Source organism: Loxodonta africana, chromosome 12 (genome assembly GCF_030014295.1).
Source record: "Loxodonta africana isolate mLoxAfr1 chromosome 12, mLoxAfr1.hap2, whole genome shotgun sequence".
In the NCBI taxonomy this organism is placed as follows: Eukaryota; Metazoa; Chordata; class Mammalia; order Proboscidea; family Elephantidae; genus Loxodonta; species Loxodonta africana.
In genome coordinates, this window is record NC_087353.1 from 78,514,129 (window position 1) to 78,526,565 (window position 12,437).

The 12,437-nt window shown below is 48.3% G+C and overlaps 1 protein-coding gene across 4 annotated transcripts in view; it reads left to right on the forward strand.

Annotated features, from left to right (window-relative positions):
• Positions 1-12,437, forward strand: part of POLR3E (RNA polymerase III subunit E) — a 46,477-nt gene that overhangs the window by 10,122 nt on the left and 23,918 nt on the right. For all 4 annotated transcript variants that reach the window (XM_064295688.1, XM_064295686.1, XM_064295689.1 and 1 more), the window contains 5 exons: positions 2,352-2,425; positions 4,031-4,081; positions 8,181-8,258; positions 8,971-9,086; positions 9,568-9,650. In XM_064295688.1, the coding sequence (XP_064151758.1) occupies positions 2,390-2,425; positions 4,031-4,081; positions 8,181-8,258; positions 8,971-9,086; positions 9,568-9,650 (364 nt within the window). In that variant the 5' untranslated portion in view covers positions 2,352-2,389. The remainder of the gene's footprint in view (positions 1-2,351; positions 2,426-4,030; positions 4,082-8,180; positions 8,259-8,970; positions 9,087-9,567; positions 9,651-12,437) is intronic.

Sequence of the window (12,437 nt, forward strand, 5' to 3'; positions counted from 1 at the left end):
TGACTTCTCTTTCTTGGTGTAGAGGAATCCAACTGATTTTTGTATGTTTATGTTATATCCTGATACTTTGCTAAAATCTTCTGTTAGTTCCAGTAGTTTAAAAGAAGTTTATTTAAAGAAAACTAGTTGCTTTAAAGGAAACATTAAATAGTTTAATGTTAAGTAGGTTAAGACATAAACTGTGATGGTCTCACCCAAAAGACAGAGGTTTGGAGTCTGCTGAGATCTGTGGGTGCTCACATGCCTTTCTAACCATCACCAGTTAAACAAGTAATTTACTTAATAAGAATCAGCGGAAAGCTGATCCCTATGAGGCGGAAGTTAAAGATATCCCAGATTTCCGTCTTCTCCAAGCACTGGACCACTCCATCATCTCTAACAACAATTACTCCCCCTCCCCTCAGTACTCTTCTCCACCTGCCCCCCCTTTGGGCTTGGTGATTCGCTGCAGTGCGCACAGAACCCACAAACTGTACTTACAGTTAAGTGGTTTATTAGGAGCTAACAGGATCAACTTGGGAGCAACTGGATACAACTCAGGGGACAGTATGCATTTTGTCAGTCAGGACAGCTTTCAACCAGGACAGCTCTCTCAGCTCCTCTCTGTCATACTAGCAGGCCCTTCTCTAGGCTGAGCACTGCTCTCTGCCGCTGGCTGCCTGGTGGCCTCTGCTCAGCCACTGGGTCTTGCTGGGCCTCTGCCCTGCTTGGGCAAGTGTTACAGCTCTTTTGGCTCCACCAAGTGCCCTGAGGCACCCCACCCCAACCCCAACCCCCCGCCAGGAAGCCTCCTGCCTGAACTCCGTGGGCAGGCAGGTATCACTGTAGCCATCTGCTGGTCCTGTGGTTCCCATTTCCAGTGTTAACAGCTCTTAACCTGTATTACAGCTCTTCTAGGAAGTTCCTTCCTTCACTCTCTTTGTCTCTTCAAACCCACTGCCGTTAAGCCGATTCTGTCTCATAGCGACCCTATAGGACAGAGTAGAACTGCCCCATAGAGTTTCCAAGGAGTGCCTGGCAGATTTGAACCGCTGACCTCTTGGTTAGCAGCTGTAGCACTTAACCACTACACCACCAGGGTTTCCTTTGTCTCTCCATGCCTCTCTAAAAGCCTCTTGTTCAGTTGGCTGCTTATGACATAGCAAGCTCCTTATCAATTTCAAGGCATGGCCCTCCCAGCCAGGCCATAAACTGACCAATGTCACACAAGGTCACTTAATCCTATTGGGTGGTTTTACACACTCTATTTGCATGGTCACCGACCAATCCCTTGGCAAGATTGTGGCCCAGCCGATCAATCTGGCAGAATTATAAACCCAAGGCCAGAAAGGTTATATACGAGAGAAACTCATTTGACTGTGTTAGCCCTCTGCCCTGCTGAATTACTCCTCCTCCACCATGGAGACCTGCAGCCCTCCTTCCTCTGGTAATTGCTGAAGTGCTTCCTGTCACCTGTAATTCCTCCCTTCTGCTGTCCAAAGCCTTCTATCCTTCAAGGCCCAGCCCAAATGCCCCCCTCCCCCCACAACCTCATCCCCAGGTAGGAAGGCCTTTCCTTTCCTCCTCTGAACTCCCTTGCCCCTTGAGTTACCTGAAGTCTGATGGCCTGGATTTGAAATGTGGTTAGTCTTCTTGCTGTGTGACTAGGCAAGACACACACGTAAAGTGTCTCTAAGCTCCAGTTTCCTCATCTTAAAATGGGACAATCAAGCCACCTCGTGGGGTTGTTATGTTGACTACTGAGAGAAAAGCGTGAAGAGGGTCATTTTTAGACACAAATATCACAGAGAGGAGCTGAGTAGTATTTCATTCTATGCATATACCACATTTATTTATCTGTTCACCTAGGGTAGGGTTTGGAAGTCAGCATGAAAAGCAAATATCAGTCACCCTGGAAAGTCCTTTGAATAGTCGGTCTGCTCTTCCTGTTTGATGCCTGAGTCTTCAAAGCTTCCTTGTGGCCTTTAATTAGTTCTTGCGTGTTCTAATCGTGGCTATGGACCAGCCAGCCTCTATCCCCTGCCTGGTGATGAGTTCTTCTTTGTGAGTGATCAAGAAACCCTTAAAACTAGTCCTTTATTCTTCCCCACAGGACAGCCACCAGGTGTTGACTTGTGTCTGCTCATTTGTACCCATTGCTTGGTTATTTCTCTTTCTTTTGGCTGATGAGGTATTTAGTTGACTATCTACTTTTTTATATCTACTGTTGACTTTACAACAGATGTAGAAAGGCCAGTTTCTGTTTGTCTTGGGCTCCCCACTCCCAGTGCAGGCCTGTTGCAGAGCAGGCACCCCAGAAATGTTGGTTGAATGACTGACTGATGGTCCTGGCCTCTCCTTCTCTCTTCCAGATCGAGTCCAAGGACTGCACGGCTGGCTCACCCCTAGTATGGCCAATGAAGAGGATGACCCAGTCGTACAGGAGGTAACTGCTAGTCTCCACCCTCTGCCCAGGGTGGCAGGGAGAAGTACTCGGGCACAGGGCTACAGGCAGCAGGACTGGATCCCTTCAAGCCCTCGGGCCATTCTGGAATCTGTTGGCCTCAAAGGGACCCTCAGCCCTTGCTGTTCCCTCTGCTAGAACTCTCTTCTCCCAGATACCTGCATGACTGACCCCTCACTTCCTTCGGGTGTCTGATCAAACATTACCTTATCCGTGAGACCTGCCCTGACCACCCTACCCCATGTGGCATTCTCCTCCTGTACCCCTCCCTCATCACTCCCTTGCCCCTTTACTTTGGCCATAGTACCTATCACCCCCTAGACATAAGCTTATTTGCTTGTTGTCTATCTTCTTCCACTAGAATATAAGCTCCCCAAGGGCAGGGATTTTGTTCTGTTCGCTGCTGTATCTGTAGAGCTAAGAACAGTGCCTGGTGTGCAATCAGTCTGTAGTGACTATTTGTTGAATGAATGAATGGGCTGTCAACTCCCTCCCTGAATCTGGGCTTACCAGATTTAGTCATTCAGTGGTTATTCTTTGAACCCCTCTTGTGTGCTGGGGGCTGTGACACCACCCTCAGGAAGCATATGGTCTGTGGGACAAGACTGACAAGGGAGGTGCCTCAAGATGCAGACAGTTGGGAGACAGGTTCTAGAGTCAGCAGAAAATTAAATCCTGCCAACTCAGGACCTAGACCTTTGGAAGTCAAAGGCCAAGAATTAATTGCATTTGGCTCCGGCCTCCTTATTTGTGAAAGCTGAAGTCTAGTTTGAGGGGAGGGGCAAGGAGGTCTCTGGAGGTGAATGAAAGTGATTCATTCTTGTTTTCCTTTTGGAGAGGCGCTGATAACACTTCCACATCTGAGCTGTTTAAATATATTTAAACATGACTCCACTGCAGTAACAGGAATTACAATGAGGGGACTGGTGCTGGGGTAGAGGAAAGCTGGAGGGATTCTTGAGACAGGTGGGCGAAACCTAGGAGCCCTGGAATGCTCCCTGAATAAAGTGGTGACTCAGCTGAGTCCTTAAGGATGAGTAAGGCACACATGTGGGAAGGGCATTCTGGGTGGAGGGAAGAGCACGTGCAAAGTCCCAGATGTGGGAGAGAGCTTGGTTCACATAAGGAGCTAGGTAGCAGAAAGTTAAACTGCTGTGTGCTGGGGCAAGGCCAGGTCGGTCAGGAAGGGCCTTGCAGACTGGGGTAACAGACAGGGTAAGAGACCAATCCAGGTGCCCAGTCCTCCAAGCAAGCCATTTTTTCTGGCTCTAGAGAGCATCCTGAGCTGGGCAGCTGGGGGGAAGATATATTTTTATTGGGTTATGGTGAACCTGGGTTGGGGGACCAAGCCCACACTTGTCTTAGTCCCCTGGGAGCTGTCGGGAGGGAGTCCTGGGCTGTTGGCTATAGACATATCTAGGTTAGAGGCTTGATTCCCTTTGTTTGTATCCTGAGCTAAGTTATTTCCTCTCCTCTAGCCTGCTTCTCTGAGCCACTACCTCTTACCTGAAATTTGGGTGCATGCCTGGGCCAGGTCAGGCCACTGTGTTCTGTCTCCTGGCTAAGTCTTCTTCCTTTGCTTTCCAGGTTGACGTGTACTTGGCCAAAAGTCTGGCAGAGAAGCTCTATCTGTTTCAGGTAATTATGGGACTTGAAGTTAAAGGGGGAGAAAAGCAAGTGCTGGGGGGATGGTGGGGACACGGTAAGTCATGGGTGAGGAATGATGGGAAATGTCAGCCTTGCTTAAATTCTGGGTGTGAAGTGTGTGATAAGATAGTTCCCTACTTTAGTGAAGGGTAAGACAGTACACAGGATTAAAAAAGAAAAAAAATAAAGAGTTTAAAAAAAAAAAAAAAAAAGATAGCTCCCTATGCTTTTATGGGTGGATTGATATGAGTCTGTCATTTCGAAGATGGGAAAACCAAGGCAACGGCCACACGAGAAGTAGATAGGTACAGTGGTTCAAAGCTTGGATCTGGGGCCAGACTGCTGGCATTGAGGCCGAACTTGGCTGCTAACCAAAAGGTCGGCAGTTGGAACCCACCAGCTGCCCCTTGGAAACCCTATGGGGTAGTTATACTTTGCTCTAAAGGGTCACTATAAGTTGGAATCGACTCGACATCAATGAGTTTGGCTTTTGTTTTTTTTTGGTTCTTCACAACTTAGCTGCAAGCCCCTGGTCAAGTTCCTTAACCTCTGTGTGCCTCAGTTTCCTTGTTTGCAAAATGGTTATAGTAATAAAGGGGTCCCATTGGGTCTCTGGGAGGGTTGGTGGGGTCCATATTAAAGTGCTTAGAACCTTGCCTGGCATAGCTAGCATTGGTAAGGATAGCCATGTCATTCTGAGGCTCAGAGCGGGGACTTGCTGGAGGGTGAACAGCAGGTCTGGGACAGAGTTGGCGAGCCCTCAGTCCTGCAACCGTGAGTCCCCGTGAGTTGTTGCCCCTGCCTCCTCCCCCTCTGCTGGGGCAGTAGCTTGTAATAGTGGCTGACATATATTGGGCACTGACTGTGTGCAGGCACTGTTTACAGCATTTACATGTATTAATTCACTCAGTCCTCACATGAACCAACCAAAACCTGTTGCCATTGAGTTGAATCCAACTCATAGCAACCCTACAGGACAGAGTAGAACTGTTCCTTAGAGTTTCCAAGGAGCACCTGGTAGATTTGAACTGCTAACCTTTTGATTAGCAGCCATAGCATTTAACCACTATGCCACCAGGGTTTCCGATCCTCACATAACTCTCTGGTTATTATTAAACAACTTTATCAAGATATACTTCACACCCAAACAACTCATCCATTTAAGCATACAGTTCAGTGTATTTCAGCACATTCATAAGGTTGTACAGTCATCACTACAATCTAGTTTTAGAACATTTTTATTCCCCTAAAAGAAACTCTGCACCTGTTAGCAGTCACTCCCCACTGCCCCCTCACGCCTTTCCTCAAGCCTAGGCTGATCTGTTTACTAATCCCTCTCTTTCTGGATTTGCCTGTTCTGAACATTTCCTATAAATGGAATCATACAATATTGGCCTTTTGTGTCTGGCTTCTTTCACTTAGTATAATGGTTTCAAGGTTCATCTATATCGTAGCATGAAACAGAACTTCATTTCTTTTTATGGCTAATAACCTTTCATTGTGTGGCTGTACTTCATTTTGTTTGTCCGTCATCAGCTGATGGACATTTGGGTGGTTTCCACTTCTTGGCTATCGTGAATAATGCTGCAGTGAACATTTATGTACAAGTTTTGTGTGGACCAAGCCAAAAACCCAACCCATGGTTGTCAAGTCAGTTCAGACTCATGGAGATCCTAGAGGACAGAGCAGAACTGCCTCATAGGGTTTCTAAGCTGTAAATCTTTGAGGAAGCAGACTGCCACATCTTTCACCCGTGGAGCGGCTGGTGGGTTTGAACCGCCAACGTTTTGGTTAGCAGCTGAGTGCTTACCCACTGTGCCACCAGGACTCCTTTTACATGGACATATGTTTTCATTTCTCTTGGGTTTATACCTAGAAGTAGAATTGCTGGGCCATATGGTAACTCTATGTTTAACTTTTTGAAGAACTGCCAGACTGTTTTGCAACATTTGACATTCTCATCAGTAAAGTTATCAGTATTTTTATCCCCATTTTGCATACAAGAAAATGAGGTATGGGTTGGCTAACGGCTTGCACAGGGAGCCTGAGGTTGCTATGGTGTGCTGGGAAGAGCCCTGGACTTGGAGGAAGGGGGCCAGGTATCTGTTCCCCCCATCTGTGCCTCTACTAGCCATGTGCTGTGAGTCTGTTATTGGGCAGCCTCGACCTGCTTCCCTGACTGCAAAATGATGGCGGTGGTGGTGGCAGTGGTGTTGGTGGTGAGCCCATTTGTAACTGGGCCCATTTGGGTTCCCAATGCTTGGGCATGTCCCCATGTCCCTGGAAGTCAGAGACAAAGGCCCTGTGCTAGTGTCAGCTCCCTTTGCCTCTTTCCATGCTCTCAGCAGCCCTGTGAGGTAAGGAGACTGGTACTCAGGGAGGCAAGGAGCTTGCCCGAAGTCTCACAAATACCGAGTGGCTAAGTTGGTACTGGAACCCAGGCCTGTCTGACTCTAGAGCCTCTTTCCGTTACCACCACACTTCCCAGCCTGAGGTCAGAGGGTCTCAGAGCTACCCTTGACCTTGGCCGCCCACGATCTCCTGGGTAGTCTGGGTGAGCTGTCCCAGCCCTGGGGGCTTAGTCCAGACTGCTGGCTCCAGGCTGTGCTGCTGCCTGCACTGCAGCCGCCTCTGCCCTTCCTGGCTGCCCCAAGCTCCAGTCCAAGAAGCAGGGAGGTATCACCATTGCTATTTAAGTGAGCTTTTAGGGAGTAGGAAACCCTGGTGGCGTAGTGGCTAAGTGCTACGACTGCTAACCAAGACGTCGGCAGTTCAGATCCACCAGGCGCTCCTTGGAAACTCTATGGGGCAGTTCTACTATGTCCTATAGGGACGCTGTGAGTCCGAATCAACTCGACGGCAGTGGGTTTGTTTTTTTAGGGATTAACCCTTTCCTTGGCCTAGATTGGAGCTGATCTGAAATGGCCCCTAAAGGTGGAGCTGACTTAACACATGCTCCCATGTCTCCACCAGGCTCTTCCAGAGGCCTTGATGGCCAGAGCTTTTTGAGGACTGGTCTAGACCAGGGCTCATCCCCCTGGTAGAACACTGTGTGGGAGAGGCTGGGTCTAAACTGGGGCTCATCCCCCTGGTAGAACAGTGTGCAGGAGAGGCCGGGTCTAAACCAGGGCTCATCCAGTAGAACAGTATGTGGGAGAGGCTGGGTCTGAACCAGGGTTCACCCAACAATGGAACAGTATGCGAGAGGCTGGGTCTAAACCAGGGCTCATCCCCCCATGGAACAGTATGGGAGAGGCTGGGTCTAAACCAGAGCTCACTCCCTGCCCCCTTGTAGAACACTGTGTGGGAGAGGCTGGGCCTAAACCGGGGGTCACCCCCTACCCCCCTATAGAGCAGTGCAGGAGAATGAAAAGAAAGGACCGGCATGGAAAGGTGTCCCCGGTGTGTTAGGTACAAAAAGGCAGGTTTCAGTGCAGTATTTTAAAGTGCAAACCCATTTATATAAAAACAATTTCACACATGAGGAAGCCGAGGCCCAGAGAGTGCTTTCTGAGTGGGTTGTTGGCAGCCCAGCTCCTGTCTCTTAGCTTTTGATTATGGAAAAGCTCACACATACACAAAAGTAGAGAGAATGATATAGAGAGTACCCATCTATCTATCCATTAGCCAGCTGCAATGCTGAACAGCCTTTTGTCAGTCTTGTTCCTCCTGGTCTGTAAAATTTATTTTGTCCTTCTGTCCCTATGTGACCTGAGAACTGGTACCTAGACCTAGGGCCCTTGCTCTTGACTCCTGCTGCCTCACTCCCTGGGTTACTAGAACCTTCTGGACAATGCACACTGGGTCCATTTGGGCTCCCAATGCTTGGGCATGTCCCTGTGCCTCTGGAAGTCAGAGACATTCTAAAATTGCCCTTTGGAAGGAGGCTGGGTGAGGTCAGTAAGAAATGGGGCCACAAGCAAGATCAGCGGTATAGCCTTATGGCCAGGCCAGTGGGGGCCCTGGGGTCTTTGGGTTTCTGCTTGAGGTGGGAGGGGCGTGGTTGTTGATCCTTGGCCAGAGGCCCCAGGAGCTCAGCTCTGGTTGAGGGCTGAGCAGGGTGGACTGACAGCTCACTTTCCCTCCCCAGTACCCTGTGCGCCCAGCCTCGATGACCTACGATGACATTCCACACCTCTCAGCCAAGATCAAGCCTAAGCAGCAGAAGGTGGGCCTGCCCTCTTGAATACGAGTGGGGAGGCAAGGGGACAGGCCCTTAGGGGATGGGAACCCCAGAGAAGGGACAATTGGATAGTTAAAAGTAGAACCAGCAGCTTACAGGGTCTTGAAAGTCAAGCAAGGAAAGAGTTTCAAGAAAGAAGAGGGGTGGCAGCTCCAGCATGGCCAAGGAGGACGAGGCCTAAGATGGGTTAGTGAATGCGGTCGAGTGTATGTGGAGCAGGGGCCACAAATACATGTTCACAGGAATAGGTGGGGTGAAGATATGGGACGCAGGCCTGATCTGTCTAGTGTCTAAGGGGATGGGGAGAACTGGGGGCACCTGCCCCATCTGTGGGCCGGCCGTAGCTCGAGCCCAGAGATGCCGCATGGAGCTGTTCTTTCAGTATTGCCAGCTCTGCTCAGTTTTCAAGAGCAGTTGGTAATAAGGATTTTCATGAAAAATCTCTTGATTTTAAACATTGGCATCTAATTTAGATCTTTGGGGGTGAAGTGACGGGACAAACAAAGCTGTGAGCCCCTGATAGAAGTCCTCTGGCATTTCTGTTGGTATTTGGGTTTGTAGCCTTTGGTGTAGACTTAAGCTTAGGAGTCCTTGGGGAGGGACCAGTGTCAGAGGTGGCCATGGTGGGATTAGGAGTATCCCTTGGGGAGCTGTGCCTTGGGGTCCTCATAGCAGGTGGGGTGCTTGATGCCTCCAGGTAGAGCTTGAGATGGCCATCGACACCCTGAATCCCAACTATTGCCGCAGCAAAGGGGAGCAGATCGCACTGAACGTGGATGGTACCTGCACTGACGAGACCAGCACGTACTCCTCGTGAGTTCCCCAGCCACTGAGCCCTCTGAGCTCTGTGGTGTTCAAATACCAGGCTTTGGGAAGCCGGAAAGACATCTACATAGCCCTTTCACCCCATTGCTGCTTCCCCCAGTGTCCTAGGGTGAGTCTGTCTGTGTGCATGTGTGTGTGCGCCTGTGTGTGTGTGTGTGTGTCACAGATCCTTCCTCGATTGGGAACTCCTCTTCTGAGGTTGCTCCCCCGACCAAGTTCTTTGTGTGACTGAGTGGAAAGTGGCCTGCAGCATCCGCCACTGCTTGTCTCTTGGTCTCTTGGTCCATATAACCTGACAAGGCCTGGGGTCTCTCATCCCCACCTCCCCTCCTGAGGCAGACCTAGCCTGCCCTTGGCCTTGGTCCTGGGCTGTTGGATTTCAGAAGGTGTTAGGTGGAGTGGGCTGTGCCATCTGGCCCTAGCTCTGGAACTTCCTTCCCCTTGACATGAGTTCTCCCTGTGCTCCCAGGAAGCTGATGGACAAGCAGACCTTCTGCTCTTCCCAGACCACCAGTAACACGTCCCGTTACGCGGCTGCGCTCTACAGGAAAGGTAACGGGACTGGGTATCCTTGGACCGAGCTGCCTCATGGAACCTGATTGGCCACGCTCGGGTGGGAGGGGAAACAGGAAGGGGCCCAGACAGGAAGAGGCGGTACCTAGCCTGGTGTCTGCAAGGCACTCACAGGGCCAGACAGGCTGTGGAAGTGTGTGTGGAGTTGGGAGTGGGGAGCAGTTAGGCAGGGCCAGATTTAAGGCAATAAAGAGGAGGGGAGCAGCCAGCAGTCAGGGGCAGGTGGCAGCTACGCAGCCATAGTCAGTGCTCTATGTAGGAATACAGGGGCGTCAGTCCTTTGGGCATTGTAAGACAGCCCAGAATTCTGGCCTTTCGGTGAAACCTGAGTTTTTAAAATTGGCAACTAATTTAAGTGGAGGGGAAAAAAAAAACACTCACAGGGCCAAACAGATTGTTGGGGTCCTGGAATCGGCCCTCTCTGGGGACTTGTGGCGAGACATTCCCCAGTCTGATATCCAATGAAGGTGAGGCTCCAGGGTCAGTGTCCTCCTGGGACACGCACACGCATGTATGTACACACACATACACACACACGCATACGCACAAATGCACAGTATAACTTAAATTTTGGGACAAGTGGTGGAGTTTTTAAAAAATATATAAGATATTTATGACCCAGTAATCCCACTGTTCTAATCAAGAGAAGTGAAAACATGCATTCACTTAAAAATTTTTGCAAAAATGTTCATATCAGCATCATTCACAAGAGCCAAAAAGTGGAAAAAATCCAGATGTCCATCAGCTGATGAGTGGATAAACAAAATCTAGTATATCCATACAGTAGAATATTATTCAGCCATATGAAGGAATGTAGTACTGATACATGCTACGACATGGATGAACCTTGAAACATGTTAAGTGAAAGATTAAAAACCTATTGCCAGCAAGTTGATTTCAACTCATAGCAACCCTAGAGGACAAAGTAGAATTGTTCCATAGGGTTTCCAAAGTTGTAATCCTTATGGAAGATTAATCTTTCTCCCGTGCAGTGGCTAGTGGGTTCAAACTGCTGACCTTTGGTTAGGAGCCTAGTGCTTAACCACTCTGCCAGCAGGACTCCTTTAAGTGAAAGAAGCCAGACACAAAAGGCCACATATTGTATGATTCCATCTAGAGGAAATGTCCAGAATAGACAGATCCATTGAGACAGAAAGTAGATTAGTGGCTGTCAGGTGCTAGGCATGGAGAGGAAGGAACAGGAATTGACTGCTCAGGGATATAGGGTTTCTTTTGGGGGTCTGAAAATGTTCTAAAATTGACTGTGGTGATAGTTACATAACTCTGAATATGCTAAGATACACTGAACTGTACACGTTCATTGGGTGAATTTTTTGTTGTTGTTAGGTGCCATTGGGTCGGTTCCAACTCATAGCAATCCTATGTACAACAGAACGGAACACTGCCCGGTCCTGCGCCATCCTCTTGATCGTTGTTACTCTTGATCCCATTGTTGCAGCCACTGTGTCAATCCATCTCATTGAGGGTCTTCCTCTTTTTCCCTGACCCTCTACTTTGCCAAGCATGATGTCCTTCTCCAGGGACTGATCCCTTCTGATAATATGTCCAAAGTATGTGAGACGAAGTCTCACTATCCTTGCTTCTTAGGAGCATTCTGGCTGTATTTCTTCCAAGACAGATTTGTTTGTTCTTTTGGCAGTCCATGTATATTCAGTATTCTTCACCAGCACCATAGTTCAAAGGTGTCACTTCTTCAGTCTTCCTTATTTATCATCTAGCTTTTACTTGCATGTGAGGCAGTTTGAAAATACCATGGCTTGGGTCAGGCGCACCTTAGTCCTCAAGGCAACGTCTTTGCTTTTTAATACTTTAAGGAGGTCTTTTGCAGCAGATTTGCCTTGACTGCTGCTTCCATGGGTGTTGATTGTGGATCCAAGTAAAATGAAGTCCTTTTATCCATTTATCATGATTGCTTGTTGGTCTAGTTGTGAGGATCTTTGTTTTCTTTATGTTGAGGTGTAATCCATTCTGAAGGCTGTGCTCTTTGACCTTCATCAGTAAATGCTTTAAGTCTTCTTCACTATCAGCAAGCAAGGTTGTGTCATCTGCATAACACAGGTAGCTGATGAGTCTTTCTCCCATCCTGATGCCCCATTCTTCTTCATATAGTCCAGCTTCTTGGATTATTTGCTCAGCATGCAGATTGAATAGGTATGGTGAAAGGATACAACCCTGATGCACACCTTTCCTGACTTTAAACCACACAGTGTCCCCTTGTTCTGTTTGAACAACTGCCTCTTGATCTGTGTACAGGTTCCTTGTGAGCACAATTAAGTGCTCTGGAATTTTCATTCTGCACAATGTTATCCATAATTTTTTATGACCCACACAGTCAAATGCCTTTGCATAGTCAATAAAACTCAGGTAAACATCTTTCTGGTATTCTCTGCTTTTAGCCATGATCCGTCTGACATCAGCAAGGACATCCCTCATTCCACATCCTTTCGTGAATCCGGCTTGAATTTCTGGCAGTTCCCTGTCAATGTACTGCTACAACCGCTTTTGAATGATCTTCAGTGAAGTTTTACTTGTGTGTGATATTAAATATCATTTGATAATTTCTGCATTCTGTTGGATCATCTTCTTTGGAATAGGTATAGATATGGATCTCTTCCAGTCAGGTGACCAGGTAGCTGTCTTCCGAATTTCTTGGCATAGTGAGTAAGTACTTCTGGCGCTGCCTTGTTTTGTTGAAACATCTCAATTGGTATTCTGTCAATTCCTGGAGTCTTGTTCTTCACCAGT